A 15,012-nucleotide genomic window follows, 5' to 3' on the forward strand; every position below is an offset into this window, starting at 1 on the left:
AGCATGTTCCCTCAATCCTTGCCATGTGCATGCAATCTGATAATTTATGACACAAAGTATGGGAATGGTTTCCAGGTCTTTTGAACGTCTCCCGATAATGTTCAAGCCAAGAAACTCCTTAAAATGGTCTTGTTTAAAGGGACCCTGCAACACTTACCGTCGACTACTCGGAATGTATTTTAAGGTAAAGTCTATCGTCCCAGCAATCTCCTCCCGCAAGAATTATGAAAATCCATTCACTATCACCAAAACTACGCGCAATGAAAAATCGCGCATAATTGTTCCCTCTCAACTCGAACGCAGACAACGCGACGAAAGCTGCGCGCTCTCTCCCGGAGAGGGGGGCAGCTTGCTTAGTCTTCTCCGGCGGCCTTCGATATATATGCCGGGGAGTTTTCCCCTTTTCTCCGAAATGTGGAGGCGTCTTTTTCCGGTTAGGTGCCACAAAAAAGCAGGCATGGCTGCCTGCTCGCAAGCGAGCGCTCTGGCCAGTAGGGCGTCTTTGAAGCAATAAACATTTGTTGTCAAGTGGTCTGGTTGAAAGGGAAAAATTGAGCTCGTCACTCAAACTCCGCGTGCACTAAAAACACAAAAGAAATGGCAAAACTGTGCCTACAGGTTCAGGCATAGCAGAGGGTCGCACACAGCGCTGACAGCAGTGGATCGTCACAGGAAATGGGAGAAATTAGCCGCGAAGTTGACCAGTGACAGCCAATCAGACAGCCATGGCCTGAATGCCAGGGGAGCATAATGAGGTAAACTGAAGAGAGTGCGGTCGGTTTTTCCGTGTCTTTCACAGCGATTTGTGCGCCCACCGCTTCACGTGCACGTGAAATATTTGGCTGAGGTATTCCTGGCAGTGTAATCTAAACGTCGCGCAGGTTTACTTGCACTGCTCAAAGAGTGTTGCAGGGTCCCTTTAAGGCAGACGCCATTTAAACACCACCAACCCAAGCTGTACTGCAGTGGAGAAGAGGCACCAATGGGCTTCCTTTTGGAACTAACCTCAGCAAGGCAGTAAACAGACTTCTCTGGCTCTTACAGCATGTAGACCTGTGAATAACACTGGCACCAATTTCACCGCACAGGGATAGGTGAAGAAACAAAGGCTGAAGAACGAGAATGGCAGCAAAGTCTTATATAGCAGCAGGAAAGTCAGTGGGACAGGCTTTAGCCATTCAGCAAGCATACACAGGTTGATAGGGGCATCATCCCTGGTTTGAGTGCAATTACAACAAAACTCAGTCAGAAATAAATACAGGAATGGCCTTTATTGTCTGATGGCAAATTTTGTAACTAAAATACTAAAAAAGAATAAAACCAGAGTGGAAAATGTACACAAGGAGCTCCACATGTGCATCACTTTGTCATGGTGTAAATGTGTCAAGGTGCATCATCACTGCTGTCACTGTCCACAATTGGCACTTTTTTTCGCCGGCGTACCACAACTATGTCATCATCAGAAGCCGACTCATCATCTTCCTTGCCTTCCGACAAGACGGACACCATGTGCACTGAAACCGACGCCTGGTTTGAATGTGCAGACGGCGCTGCTTCCTGCTTCAAAGGCGTGGACGCTGTCTGAGGATATTCTACAGATCTGGCAAGGGCCTCTTGGAAGGGGCTTGCTGGCAAGCTGTGGAGCGGCGATGACATCTGTTGCTGCGGTGACCCCACAAAGAGAGGCGTGATCCGCTTGGAAGGCACAGCCTGCGGCTGCCCCACAAATGCCTTGACTGGGGATGACCGTGGTGTGCTTTGAAGTCGCGGCTGCGCCACAAATGCCTTAAGTGGGGACAACACCGCTGGCACAGTGTGGCTGCCTGTGCCATTACCTTGCAAGGCAGATGGGGAACGGATAGGGTGCTCTGCTTCCAAGTCAACAAAGGAAGACTCTTTGGGCAGACGCCACAAGGACCACTTGACATGCTTTTTGTCAGGTTCAGTAGTGCACAAAGAAGCACCAAGGCTGCCATTATCAAGCATCTCCACATCATCTTCAGACAGGCATTGACATCCAGGCCCTCGCGTTGGTTTTCCGGTGCCGTCTGATAAAGCAAATTTCAGGTTCTTTTTGCCTTCATCTTCCTCCTCTGAGCAGCATGGTGCTTTTTGGTCTGCTGAAAAGCAGTCAAAATCCCCTCTTGGGCCTTGATATTCACGGCTTAGTGATGATGCCAACTTTCCAGATGTCGTGAGCGATTCTTCAATACCTTCCTGCTTTACGTTCACTGGATGCCCAGTGTTCTTACGCTCTTGAATTTCCAATGAAGGTTCTTCCAACCTTGTTTCTGAAATGTCATCTTGTGTCTCAACAGAATCAGAAAAATGATCACCTGACTCAATTACAACTGAACCTTCAGGGTCACTGTTTCCAAAAAGCTCCACCTCAGAGTCCTCAACAATGAATTCTTCAGTGTCCAAGCTACAGACACTCATGTTGGCAAAGGACTTGTTAATTGAGCTGACATCATCGATGCACACGACATCATCAGCATTGTCATCAGGTACAAACACGGGTTTGCGGGAAGTGCCGTCATCTGGGTTGGCTACTACAATAGGAACGATGTTCTTGCTTACAGGCTTTGGCTGCGGCCTTTCCTTAACAGTGATAGTTGGAACAGCGCTAGTGACGGTGCCATGACCAGTCAGGGCCTGGTTAGCCTCAGCCGAGATCAAGCGCTGCGCAATTTTAGCACGCTCCTTCATGTGTTCAATCTCACCAGGCACAAGTTCCTCTTCTGCAACTTCCTCAGACTCTTCCGAGAACATACGGTCATGGTGGCTGACCCCAAAGATGTTCTCTTTCTGCAAAACAGCAATGTGGCCTTCAAGAGAAGGGCTTGTGTCTCTAGCTCGCGAGTGCACCTTTGCAAGGTGTACCTGCGTGCAAGAATAATTCGGGTCTTCGAGTGTGAAAAGCTCCTTCAGTTCCTGCTTTGAGAAGTAGCGCATGGGGTCTTTCTGCTTGCCTGTCGTTTGCTTGATGATAGAGTCCTTGAAGGTCTGGCGTCGATAGATCTTTTCCTCAACTGTGCTGCATGTTATAAGCCGATATACTACAACATTCCTGTGTTGCCCTATGCGGTAGGCACGGTCAACAGCCTGAGCATCGGTTGCTGGATTCCAGGAGGGATCGTAAATGATGACCCTGTCAGCAGAGGTAAGTGTAAGCCCAACACCTCCAACCTGAGTGGTCAAAAGGAACACATCAGCATCATTCTTGGTTTGGAAGTTAGCAACTATCCGGTCACGCTCGCAGAGCTTGTTGACTGTGCCATCAAGGCGAGCTATCTTGAAGTGCCTGTTGGTCAGGATTCGTTGAATCAGGTCCAAAATCTTCCTTGACTGAGAGAAAAGAAGCGTGCGGTGCCCTTCATCCCTGAGGATTGTCAAGAGCTGCAGAACAAATTTCATCTTCCCAGACTCTTGAACCAGCACATCATCATCCACATCCTTAATGGGCAGAGACGTCGCCTCTTCCTCATCAAGAAACTTCTCAATTTCTTCCTTGGTCATATCATCATACATTCCCATCTGGACACATGCTCGCTTTGAAAGAAGCCGCGGGTGATCACATATCTTCTTCAGTATGGTAAGCTGCACAAGCGGAGATTTCTTCGTCATGAGAATGTTTGCGACTTCCTCCGACTCAAGGAATTCCCGGTATATCTTCCTCTGCAACTCAGTTAGGTAGATCCAAATGACAAGGTCGTTCTTTTTCGAAGTGAAGGTGAGCTTGGGACGCAAAGATGCTTTGTCATCTTCAGTGTTCTCTTCATCCTCAAGTACCTCTGCCTTGGTCCTTCTGAGAAAGTATGGCTGTATCAGTTTCCGCAGCTGAGTAGCTATCTCAGTGCCCAACAGCCTCTCTCCTGCTGTGGCATCCCTCTCACGTGCACGATTGATGGGGATCTCATACTGACGCTTAAACGTCGTCAGTGAACCCACAAGTGTACCCTGGTGTGTGAAGTTGAAAAGTGCCCACAGTTCCTGCAGGTTGTTCTGGACAGCGGTTCCTGTGAGCACAAGCCTGTTCTTTGCAGGAACTTCACAAACAGCTTTTGCTGTTTTTGTTGGGTTCTTGATCTTGTGCCCCTCGTCGAGAATGAGGTAGCACCACACAAACTGCTTTCCATCCTGAGGGCAGAAGACCAAACTGTTGGCTTGAAGCATGCCGTAGCTTGTTATGAGCACGCCTCCCCGTGTCTGGACTTTGGCCAGGCTTCTCTCTCGCTCTCGTTTGGTTCCCGTGTGGTACTCGAACACAGGGATACCTGGAGCCCAAAGTTCAAACTCCTTCTTCCAGTTGGAAATCAACGACACGGGCATCACGAGCAAGACACTTTTGACGAGGTCACTGTCAAACATGCCAGAGAGGAAGGCAACCACTTGAATGGTTTTGCCTAGGCCCATGTCGTCACCAAGAATGCCACCTTTCTTCTTCATATACAGGCCCCACATCCAGAGTACGCCCTCTCTTTGGTAAGCGTAAAGCTTGCTCTCAATACCTCGGTAGAGGCTGAAACCTTGGCCAATATCAACCATGTCATCGTCGCCAGCCTCCTGGTCTGCTTCGGTTTCCAAGTACTCCCGCATTCTTTTCATCTTTTCTTGCAGTCTATCGTCAGGCCTACATTCCACGGCTTTTTCGAAAGCGCTGAGGGCATCACGAACTTTTCCCTCCTTCAAAAGTCGTTTGCCTGTAAGAGCAGACAATGACACATTTATCAAAACAGACCAGAAAACAATGAATGTGAACATCTTCAACAGAACAGCCTCGTTGGGTGAAACTTGAAAAAAAGGCAAATACACCAACTCGAGGGCAACTGTGGTGGTTGCAACAGCCAACCACCACAGCTGCCCTTGAGAACGATGACAACCTGAGCTCGAAGACCAGACTCACCGTCCGCGAGATCGCGCAACTTTTGCAGTTCTGCTTCCATAGCACATATTTTTGCTACAAGCAAGAATATTTTAAGCAAGCAAGTGGAACCACAATGGGGGCTACGATTCCTGCAACCACAGCAAACCCAGTACTGGAGAAGATTGAAAGAACTGCTTCGAAAAATTTCCCCCAAAACCCAAGGTAATTTTCCACCACGTTGACTTTTTGCATTAAAAAAAGAAAAGAAGAACAGCAGATAACTTCCAATTGCACCTAAATTAGATTCAGCCAGCTAATTCGGTTCACCATGGAAAGAGACTGACACCTCACCCTTCCCCAACATTTTGATGAAACGACAGCCAGATCAACTTACCTTCACAGTGTACAGGAAACCTACCTATACTGGACGCTATCTACAATTTGATTCTTACCATCCAAACTCCCACAAGCCATATGCCGGTTCAGCTCTTACTTACAGCAAGAACTGCCTGCTCAACAGAAGATGACAGGGAAAAAAAAAATAATAATAAAATGAAGAAAAACAAAATGGCTACACGAGGAACTTTACTCGGCACATAAAAAGCCGCCTACCCCGATCAGGCAACAACCAAGAAAATTCGCTCTTTCAACACTGTTGATCAACAACCCTTCCCCACCTGCAAAGGCTTTAAGACAACACAACTTGTGATGCTGATCAGAAATTTCTCCATGAGAACAGTAATGACATTTGGACTGGGAAAATTTCGCTCCCTGAAGAGTGGAAAACAAGCCAGATCATCATAGGCTCTGGACAGCCAAGTTTGCCAGGTGAGCGCAGCGTCAGCAGCGGCAGACCCGCGCAACCCTGAGTCTGTCCCGCTGTGCCGACTGCCTTCAGTGCCCGTGAACACACCCTTGCAAAATACGTGCGCCATAACTTTATTTGCGTGCATATCTATTTCAAGCTGCAACGAAGTCATGCAGAAATGTTATATAGTAGGAGGAAGCCTCCGAATGAAACAAGGTGCTGATAGAATGCTGTCTTGCTGCCAAGCTGTAGGTTGACACAAATGGGAAGACTGTTCACAGCTTTGCATTCCCCCGCGGATGCTTCTAGTCTTTTTTTGCAGACAAACTGGTGTATTTACCAGCTATTCCTCGCTAAGACTACGCCTGCATCCCAGTAGCACTCATACCCAGGCACATGGTGGCTCGAAAACATGACGAAATGCGCCAAATCAGAGTCAAATACCTATGTAAAAGGATCAGTAGAAGCCCTTGTAGAAAAACAAGTAGTAGTTACAGAAGAAACAGCAGCAGCTTAAAATCGCAGCCTCCCGTGCTTTCTCTTCGCCTGACCTGGTTAACATTTAGTGCCGAAATCCTGCGTGGGAAATGTCTCACTATGCATGAATAGTAGGGCCTAATCTCTTATCTACTCTGCCTCTTCGCACCACGAGGGTGAGGGAGGAGGAGGTACAATCATGTGAAAGGTACAGCCCTGAACGTCACAGGCAAAGATCGATAACTAAAGGTATAACAATGGAGTGAATGAAGAAAAATCTTTCAACTCGACTACCCCGTTCAAGGAGATAGCTAAAGGATGTAATGCTTGACGACCAAGAATTCCTCGCAATGAGTGGCCAGCTCTTTGCTAGCAACAACAACCTCTCTAGAATCTACGGTGAGTTGGCCGAACTTATTACGACAGATGCTATAGAGCTCGCTCAATGACCTCAACAACTCAAAACACAACGACCTGTTTCTAAGATGGCCTTGCTAGAGCCACCTTTGGAACACATCCTGGAAGCGCCAGTCGCCATTACTCATTCAATCAAGAAAGAATGCCAATGACTGGTTAACCCCGGCTTCTCCCCTTCCTGTCTGCGCCAAGAAGGTTGCCAATTGGTACTGGAGAAGCAGCATAGTCGCCAGCCAGCGCTTCAAGATTCGGGACTCTCTATGGGGAGCATTGTGCACATACAGTGGGAGGGACCGGAAGCCACAAATTCACCAGCAGATGCCCCGGGACTCATCAGTTTTATAAGAAGTGTTAAACACTCCCGAAAGCCCTCTTCCTTGCAGCCAGGCAATGGTCTATCAAGCCTCAAACAGTCAACCCTGCATGAGCGCCGCAGGCAATCGCAGCTGCAAGGACAGACTGCTTTTGTCACGTACGCGCCAAGCAAGCTGCCAACGAACAAGACGCCCGCAATGCCATTTCACAAGACCATCGCTGAAGGGTTGCCTAGGATCATATCTCGGTCGGACTCAATCTCGAATCAAAGAACAACATCTTTCAAGATTGACGTGAACGAGCCACCGAGCAACAATGCAGTCACCAACCGATACATTCCACTTCAAAAGAATTTACTACCGCTAAAACCAATCGAAAACACCAGGACTATTGGCTTCAAAGTATCATCACCAGCTCGTACACCCTCACGGCGAGAACCAGCAAGCTCCAACAAATGCGACTAAAAGGGCTCCAAGCTCACTGCCGCTCGATGAAAAGCTCACCAAAGGATTTCTGTCAAGCTCAAAACCTCGGTAGGATCCCAAAACCAGTGGGCCGAAATGTCTAGTTCCAAGTTCAAGGAAATAGTGATTGAAACGACTACCAGGGAAACAGCTGACCAATCTAAAGGACACAAGAAAATGTCAGACAATAGCTTAACCTGGGTCTTAACGGAGGCCTTTGTTAAGCCGTGGGGAGGGCTTGACACGCTGGAAAAGCGGCGCTATGGTTCGGCTAAGACAGCATCGCAACAGCGCGAAGGAAATTGGACCACATCTTCTGGCATATCAGTACAATCAACAGACAGCATCAAAAGGCTCATTATGGGAACATCAAATACTGCAGAAATAGACTTGTCATACAGTTCCTTGCCCACTGAAACCATCAGCCAGAGCACATCTCAGAACGTTATGGCTGCTCAACGAGAGGACAGATTTTTGTAAAGCGTCTGGCATTACAGACTCGTAGAAGAAACAAAACTTCACCCCTGTTATATTGCAATACAGCAGCGTGACGACCATATGGGTTGGAAAATATAGTACTTTGAACGTTCACTAATAAAAGGTAAAAAGGAAAAGGAGAACGCAGTCAAGTGGAAGAGTTTGTATCTTAGCGTCAAGAGAGTCAAAGAAGACCCGGACACACGATGACAAGCTCGGCTCCAGAGAGTGGTACAACACCAAACCATCAACAAGGTACCGCAACAAGTGCTACCACGCCAAAACCAAGTTCGGCGAGGAAAACAAATCATCTTCAGAAATGCCCAAGGTGTCAGGAAAGCCCCTCAGGAAAAAAAGATCTGAAGCAAGCGATGAGAAATATCAATGAATGCTTGCGCCCCCAGGCACAAAGACAAAACCTGTGCAAGGAGCCGTGCAAGCTCGGCAGGCTTCATCTACGCAAGTTTGTTTCCCAAGGAAAGTTAAATAAAACTAACTATGAAAGCAGTCAAACCTTTCTACAGAAAAGATGATGTAACAGAGACAAATGTGGATGCTTGGTGCTCCTAGAGTCAGAGGGGTCTGAACACTGCGTTTTCTTGAGATGAGACCTGCACCTTCTCGAATGAGGATGTAGAAAAACAGGTTGCAGAGATTGCACCCACATCTTTCTAGGGAGGAGGATGTAGAAAAAAGTTGTGGGGATTGGACGTGCTTCTTTCCGGGGTGTGTGCGTGGGGGGTAGAAGCTTGGAACGTCAGCCTCTCTTCTCTTCACCCGGACAGTTTTAACAACCCTGAGTGGGGCTGAACGCAGCATCTGTGAAGACTGTGTTCACCATCATCACGGTGGTGATGAAAAACATCTTCATGGATGCTGCGTGCCACCCCACTAAAAACATCCTGGCCTGGGCAGTAAGCATGACTGAGGGTCGCTCCTCCCCTGACATATGCCCCTGCTCCAACAGCACAAATGCAGAAATATACGCCATTGATTGACTAACAGGCAGACGCTTCGCAGGCGATGAGGCGCACCAGAGTGGAGGGCTCAGGATTATAATTTGGACCACCTGGGGATCTTTAACGTGTGCCGAAATCTCAAACACATGGGCGTTTTTGCTTTTCACCATCAGAAAAGCGGCCGCTGTGGCCGGGAATCCAACCTGCATCCTTGTGCTCAGCAGCACGACGCCTCAGCCACTGAGCCACCGCAGCGGGTAACATATGCCATTGGAAAAGCCATTTTACAACATGCATTCCCACCCAGACCCCTTAACATATATACTGATTCACAAGAAGCACATACCTGCATAATACACGATCACATCCCACTTTTAGCACACAGCCTTTTTCAACACATTAAGGGAGACGCAAGAATTACTGGGTTCCCTGGTCATGCCAGGCCATGAAAGGGTCAACCAACCTGCTCGTGAAACCACTTTCCGGGCACCCTGCAACCACAGCCAACCCCAGGAACCTATGCCCCCGACACCCATTACCTTCTAAGGAGTCTGTGATCACCCTAACCCCTTAAGTACACCCCCACCCACAACTGTCAAAACAAGAGCAGGTACTTTTTAGGCAAGTGCAAAATGGGTGCCTTCTTAAAACCAGCCAGAGTGGCCCTCTACAGTGGGATGCCAATCCCCACCAACCCAACGTGCTCCAAGACCCTCAACCAGGACCATATCTTCAATGGGTGCAACCCATTTTCCAGAGGGACAGCAGCACTGCACTGAACAGCCCTACACGACCAAAGTCCACTGGCACATTTCGTCACGAAATTTGTTACAGGTGCCCTGACTGAGGGTACCTAACCCAGCTGATAGTTTCTTAGAGCTTTATTCATTCATTCCCACCCGCATAGCCTTTCCTGTTAAAGGGTTGAGCGAGACAATATCCTGCATTCTAAAAAAAAAAAAAAGGCATTCTCGTCACCCACAAATCAGTGTCAACACTTGCACGGCTGATGCCATGACCAAAAGAAAAAGCGAAACGGGTCGTTTACAAAAGGCTGTGCTATTTTGCCGGCAGACTACCCCGACAGAAAAGTTGCCGCCAGGATGGTCCCATGTTGAAGACCAGCCAATGGTGGCACAGTGCCGACAACAATTCGTGCAGCCTATAGGGTTGCCACCTGCCCGGTTTTGGACCAGACCGACTGGTTTTTTAAACAGCAGGCCGGTTGCCCGTTCCTACTCAAAACCGGCCGTCATTGGCCGGTTTTTTGGCCCTGTGCTTTGATTATGTCCGTTGTGGCGTTTTATTTGGCGACGTGCTGCGGAAAGATATGGGAGCAGACAAAATACGCGAGCAAGCGCGCTGCCCGAGATGGAGGGGGACCTAAGGGAGGAAGAAGACAACGAAATGCGGCCGCCGCGGTCAGCAATTGCGGTTACTTTTAAGTGAAGCACAATCGAGCTCTAAATCACTTTCAGTACAAACGTCATGTTGATTTCTCTCTAAGAAAACGCTGCAATAAATGGCACGACATGTCAGAAACATGGAACTTCTTTTCAACACAAATTAAACATTCTATATACGATGCCCCCCCCTTCCCCCCCTTCCTCCCTAAGGGCCGGTTTTTTTTTTCGGGGAAAGGTGGCAACCCTAGCAGCCTATTCTGCCGGCACAATGCATGGGACCATCCTGCCGTCAGTCGGCACTTTACTGTCTCTCAAGCAGCTGCATTGTTTTCCGTGCATCTTTATTATATGCATTTTTAGCCAACATCTAATCTAACCTAACCGAACCCATAAAGGCAGGTCTCGAGTAAACAAAAAGACAAAATTCCGCAATACAACCGAGTCCTAGTATCGAATTTCTGAATAAAAAAATGCTGAATAAGGTGACTAAAATACAAGGATAAAAAAATTCATCAAAAAAAGGGAAAACTTGAACGCTGGGATCAAACCATTCATGAGAAGCCACTGCACCACACTAACCACAGGTGATGCAGCCATCTGTAGAGAAGTCAATGAAACAAGCCTGAACAACCAATCGGAACGCAGTGCCGGAAAATACCCGCACCAGCAGAATAATCACGTGGTCAGGGCCAGTCAGTGGGAAGGAACTGTAGGCAACTTTTCTCCCGGGCTAACCTGGCGGCAATATAGCCACTGCCTTTACAAAATCCCTTGTGCACATTGCCCCGCCAATGAACCGTTTCCCAGTAGCCGCCTGCGTATGCGCACGCTGCTGATCCGCCATTTCGAACAAACAGGTGCACCCTCGGCTTGCTTCTGGGACAGCAGGTACAGTAAAAAGCTTTATGACAGTAAACACGGGATCGCGTGCCGCTCAGTACATGCAGGGCAGTCTAGCGATAGGATAGTGCGTAATTTTGGCAGATTCACTCCCTGACAATGGTTGATTGCTCTGTGGTCTGCGTTATATATCTAGAACGATTCCAGAGAAGACACATGCAGCAGATGAGGGGCTCCTTATCAAACGGTGAACCACAGTCAAGACAATTAAACGTTTGTTTTTTGCTAACTGAAAGAAAATTTGGTGATAAAATCGGCTTTATTCTCATGTCATAAATTTTTCCGATGATTCCGTGACTTAAACTACTGCATCAGGCAACCACGAGATAAAGCGCTTTTGGGGAGTGTGTCCGTTAAACGTATAAACTATGACAGTGCACTAGCTTTTCAGCAGAGCGCTCTGCATGTACAGTCGGCAAAACACTTGCCTATAACACTATTGGCGTGCTCCGGACTGTGCGGGAGACACCTAGTGGTAACACCTGGTTTGAGACCGGTAGAATGCGAGCATGCGAAATCTGCATCAGCCCGATGGCTGTTTCCCTTGTCGCTGTGCCTGTCGCCTTGGCTTCCATACCTTCTTTCGCCGTGAGAAGCGCTGCCTGCACTGCTGGGCCGGGAAACAAAAGCGGAGATTAGCGAGTAGTACAGCATTGGCCGCGTGTAACTACGTGCAACGCTTAATTTTCGTGGTGCCCTATGCAATTTAAACAGGAGTTCTTTTCTGTATGCGAGAACACAACAACAATCGCCAAAAACGCATCGCTGCCGGCGTTCTAGAGTGACTAGATATCGGTTTATGATCGCTTGCACAGTGCATTAAGTATTGCGGCCAGGGTTCCCCCCCCGGTGGGCGGCGGTGGAAATGCCGCCCAACTGCTCCGCTTCACCACCTTTGGTAGGCCACCCACCACTCCCACTGGCCAGTTATAAATGCACGCCTAACTAAAAATGCCCAGTGCAAAAGCAACGCCAACGGGCCGGAAGGTTACATGAAAAGGAGTCTGAACAAGTGGCTTCCAACTCTCAGATTGCCAGCTGCATGCAAATCTTGACGGAGTTGGTAGAGGTTGCTGCTTTCTTATTTTGTTTAAGAGCTTCCACTATTTACCACGCTGCAGCACCACAGTGCCCGGTATTTAACCAGTTGCTTAATTTTTGCAATGAAATTGCAATGAAGTTTTTTGAAATTAAATCCCCCCCCCCCCCCTTCGCATTCTCAATATGTTCACCTCTAAAAAATTCCTAGGGAGAACCCTGATTGTGGCCTTAGCCGTCGACAGTGATGTGCAAAGCCGAGCACAGAAACTGGATAGTGGTGCACGTGGTACTCATGCAGCGTATTGGCAGAACGATGACGCACTGAACAGCTGCGCACTGAACAGCTGTGCACCAAAAATGCAGACGGAAAACTCGCACAGCGCGCGCTAAGGCGGGTATTCTCCGCTTTTGTTTCCCGGCATGGCACTGCAGGCATGCAGCGCTGATCACGTTCAAAGAAGGTGCGGAAGCCAAGGCGACGAGCACAGTGAGCAGGGTCAGCCATCGCGCTGATACTGGCCGCACATGCTCATTCTACCGGTGTCAAACCAGGCGTTATCGCTAGGTGTCTCCCGCGCAGTCCGGAGCACGCCGCTCGAGCGTTAGAGAAGCGTTTTACCAACTGTACTGAGTGGCACGCGCTGCCGTGTTTATTGTCATAAAGCTTTTGACTGTACTGCTTTCTAGTGCTGCGCCTTCCTATCACCGATTTTTCAACAGCTCGCGGTAAGTTTGTGCCCGCGTACACACACACAAAAAGATTACAAAGGAAAGGAGCAAACACGCTTGAGGCTGTCCATTCCGTGAACACATGGCTACCATTGAAGAAGTAACAAAGAAAAATAAAAGGAACGTCGCCCACTGCAGGTGCAAAATGTGCACCGCTTCCGTGGCTTCATGGGGAGGCGAGTGGGTGGGAGCAGACTTTTGTGCAGGGTTTCCCTACTGCAAGATTTTCGGGGGACATGCCTGTCAACCCTTTTTAGTTCGCCGTGGCTTCCGCTAGAAGCGAGCGGTAGTGGAAAAGGTCCCTCTGACAGCACAAAAACGGCGTCCGCAAGTGTGGCATACAGCGCAGTGCATTGTCCGAACACTGCGAAAAAAATGACCACAAGATTGACTTCGACAGCGTGAAGGTGACTGGCACCAAAACAAATTACAAAGAGTCCTCCTCGAGTCGTGGCACATAGTAAAAGGGACTCGGGGAGGTATCTCGGGGAAGGCTTCCGACGCGCAACGCCAAGAAACGAGTAGAGAAAGAAGAAGCTACCTCATACAACTGCTGCTTGTGGTAGAATACAGTCACCCCTGAGCCGAGTAGGCTCTTTGGGGTCGCTTTTAATAAAAGCCCTCGATTGGTGTATTTGACTTTTTCTCAAGACCAGACAACCATCATCCCGACGAGCACTAACCTTCGGCTTTGAAGAGCTTGAACGGCGAGGCTTCTTCTTCGGGTGACGCCATAGCGAATGACCACGGAGGGCCACGGTCTTCAACTGTCAAGTTGCGGGCATTAAGAACACAGAAATGCGCTACCGTCAACTGCGAAGCCCTTCTTCGTCCGACCCGCCGTTAACCGTTTCGAACATCCACGGTAGGGTGGCACCCTATCCACGGATTGGCTCGCGCGCGTTTGACTTGACCATTCGTGGACTTGACATTCACGTGACGCACGCTCTCATCATGGTTGCCTCAACAAAATTCGCTTTACAAAGAAGGGGAGGTGTAAAATGCATAGACGGAAAATAACATAAATATTTTCATTGCTTACTTAAGGGCACATAAAGCGTATCAGCCAAAATCACGCGTATAAGCAATTTTCAGAAAAAAATGTCGAGGAGTGAAAGTTGTAAAAAAGTTGCTAGGCGCTCCAAACGTCCAAACAAAGACGAAGTTTTGGAAGCTCTTGTGAGCATAGAGTCTTTCTGTGGACGAAATGGCCCGTTTTCCGACAGCGCGCGGCCGCCGCAAAAACATGATTTGAGGGACGAAAGGCGCCTAGCTGCACCAGGCTGCACTTTCCACCTGGCGCAGCACCTTAAACGTTTTCGAGAGTTGACCGCACTGACAGACTGCTCCCATCCAGTACTATAGTGCCTGGAATATTCTAGGCACTATACCAGTACAGTAGTCCTAGATGGTGTATTCAGTAGCGTCGCTAGGGGGGCGGGGCTGAGCCCAGGGTACCAGCAGGTACCAGCCGCCTCGGTAGGGGGGGGGGGGGGGGGGGTGCCACTCGTGCCTCTTCAGTGTCTTTAGTGGACGTCGCAAACTGGAAGACGAGTGCCACTAAACTGCGGCTGCCTATTCAAATTCTCCTCCATTTTCAGTATAATGGGGAAGGCAAGGAGAATTATGGCATTCAAAAATGCGTGGGGGATATCCGATAATGTGCGTGGCGTGAAGAGTTACCGCGATGCCGCCGGAGGGTGTGGGGAGCAACCTTGTTCCTTCCGGGGATGGGGGGGGGGGGGGGTGACAGTAAAGATGCGTGTCCCCGGCAGCGCTTTTCTGCGCCGAAATCTCGACTCACTGGCGTTTAGCTTTGATTTGAAAGCACCCACCCCAGCAGGGCTTTCATTGTCACAAGAATTCGCTTGAAGCCCAGCGCTTCACGGTAACGCAGTGCGTCTGCTGCTGGGCGTGTCTGCATTCCATTGCGCATGAAGGCACGACGAAGGAGTGCTTCTCCTCTCGAATCTAAGAAAGGGAGACACACACGTTTCCTATAATTTCTGGGTTGCTGTCCTCTGCCCTCCGTGAGACCTGAAAAAGATGTATACGGGGAAACTTGTGGACTGTAGCGTCGGTGCTTCACCTGCACGTGGAGACACCCCTTTCCCCGTTCTCTCAGCAAAGCGTTCTCGAGGAGAGAGAGGGA

General features: G+C 48.9%; 1 protein-coding gene across 1 annotated transcript; it reads right to left on the minus strand.

Annotated features, from left to right (window-relative positions):
- Nucleotides 1–1,252: 1,252 nt before the first annotated feature.
- Nucleotides 1,253–13,736, minus strand: LOC144150740 (DNA excision repair protein ERCC-6-like). The gene is made up of 2 exons (XM_077682179.1): nt 13,544–13,736; nt 1,253–4,703 (listed from the first exon to the last, which is right to left on the minus strand). Exons 1-2 carry the CDS (start codon nt 13,593–13,595, stop codon nt 1,384–1,386), a joined length of 3,372 nt encoding a protein of 1,123 aa, XP_077538305.1. The 5' UTR covers nt 13,596–13,736; the 3' UTR covers nt 1,253–1,383.
- Nucleotides 13,737–15,012: the final 1,276 nt, after the last annotated feature.

Source organism: Haemaphysalis longicornis, unplaced genomic scaffold (assembly GCF_048455015.1).
Source record: "Haemaphysalis longicornis isolate Haplotype H1 unplaced genomic scaffold, Haemaphysalis longicornis Haplotype H1 scaffold_1, whole genome shotgun sequence".
In the NCBI taxonomy this organism is placed as follows: Eukaryota; Metazoa; Arthropoda; class Arachnida; order Ixodida; family Ixodidae; genus Haemaphysalis; species Haemaphysalis longicornis.

Coding starts and splice junctions, on each gene's coding strand:
- LOC144150740 (XM_077682179.1), bottom strand. CDS start 13,595: ATGGCGTCACCCGAAGAAGAAGCCTCGCCGTTCAAGCTCTTCAAAGCC. Junction 4,704..13,543: donor CAAGCTCTTCAAAGCCGAAG/GTTAGTGCTCGT, acceptor CTGCTCTTACAG/GCAAACGACTTTTGAAGGAG.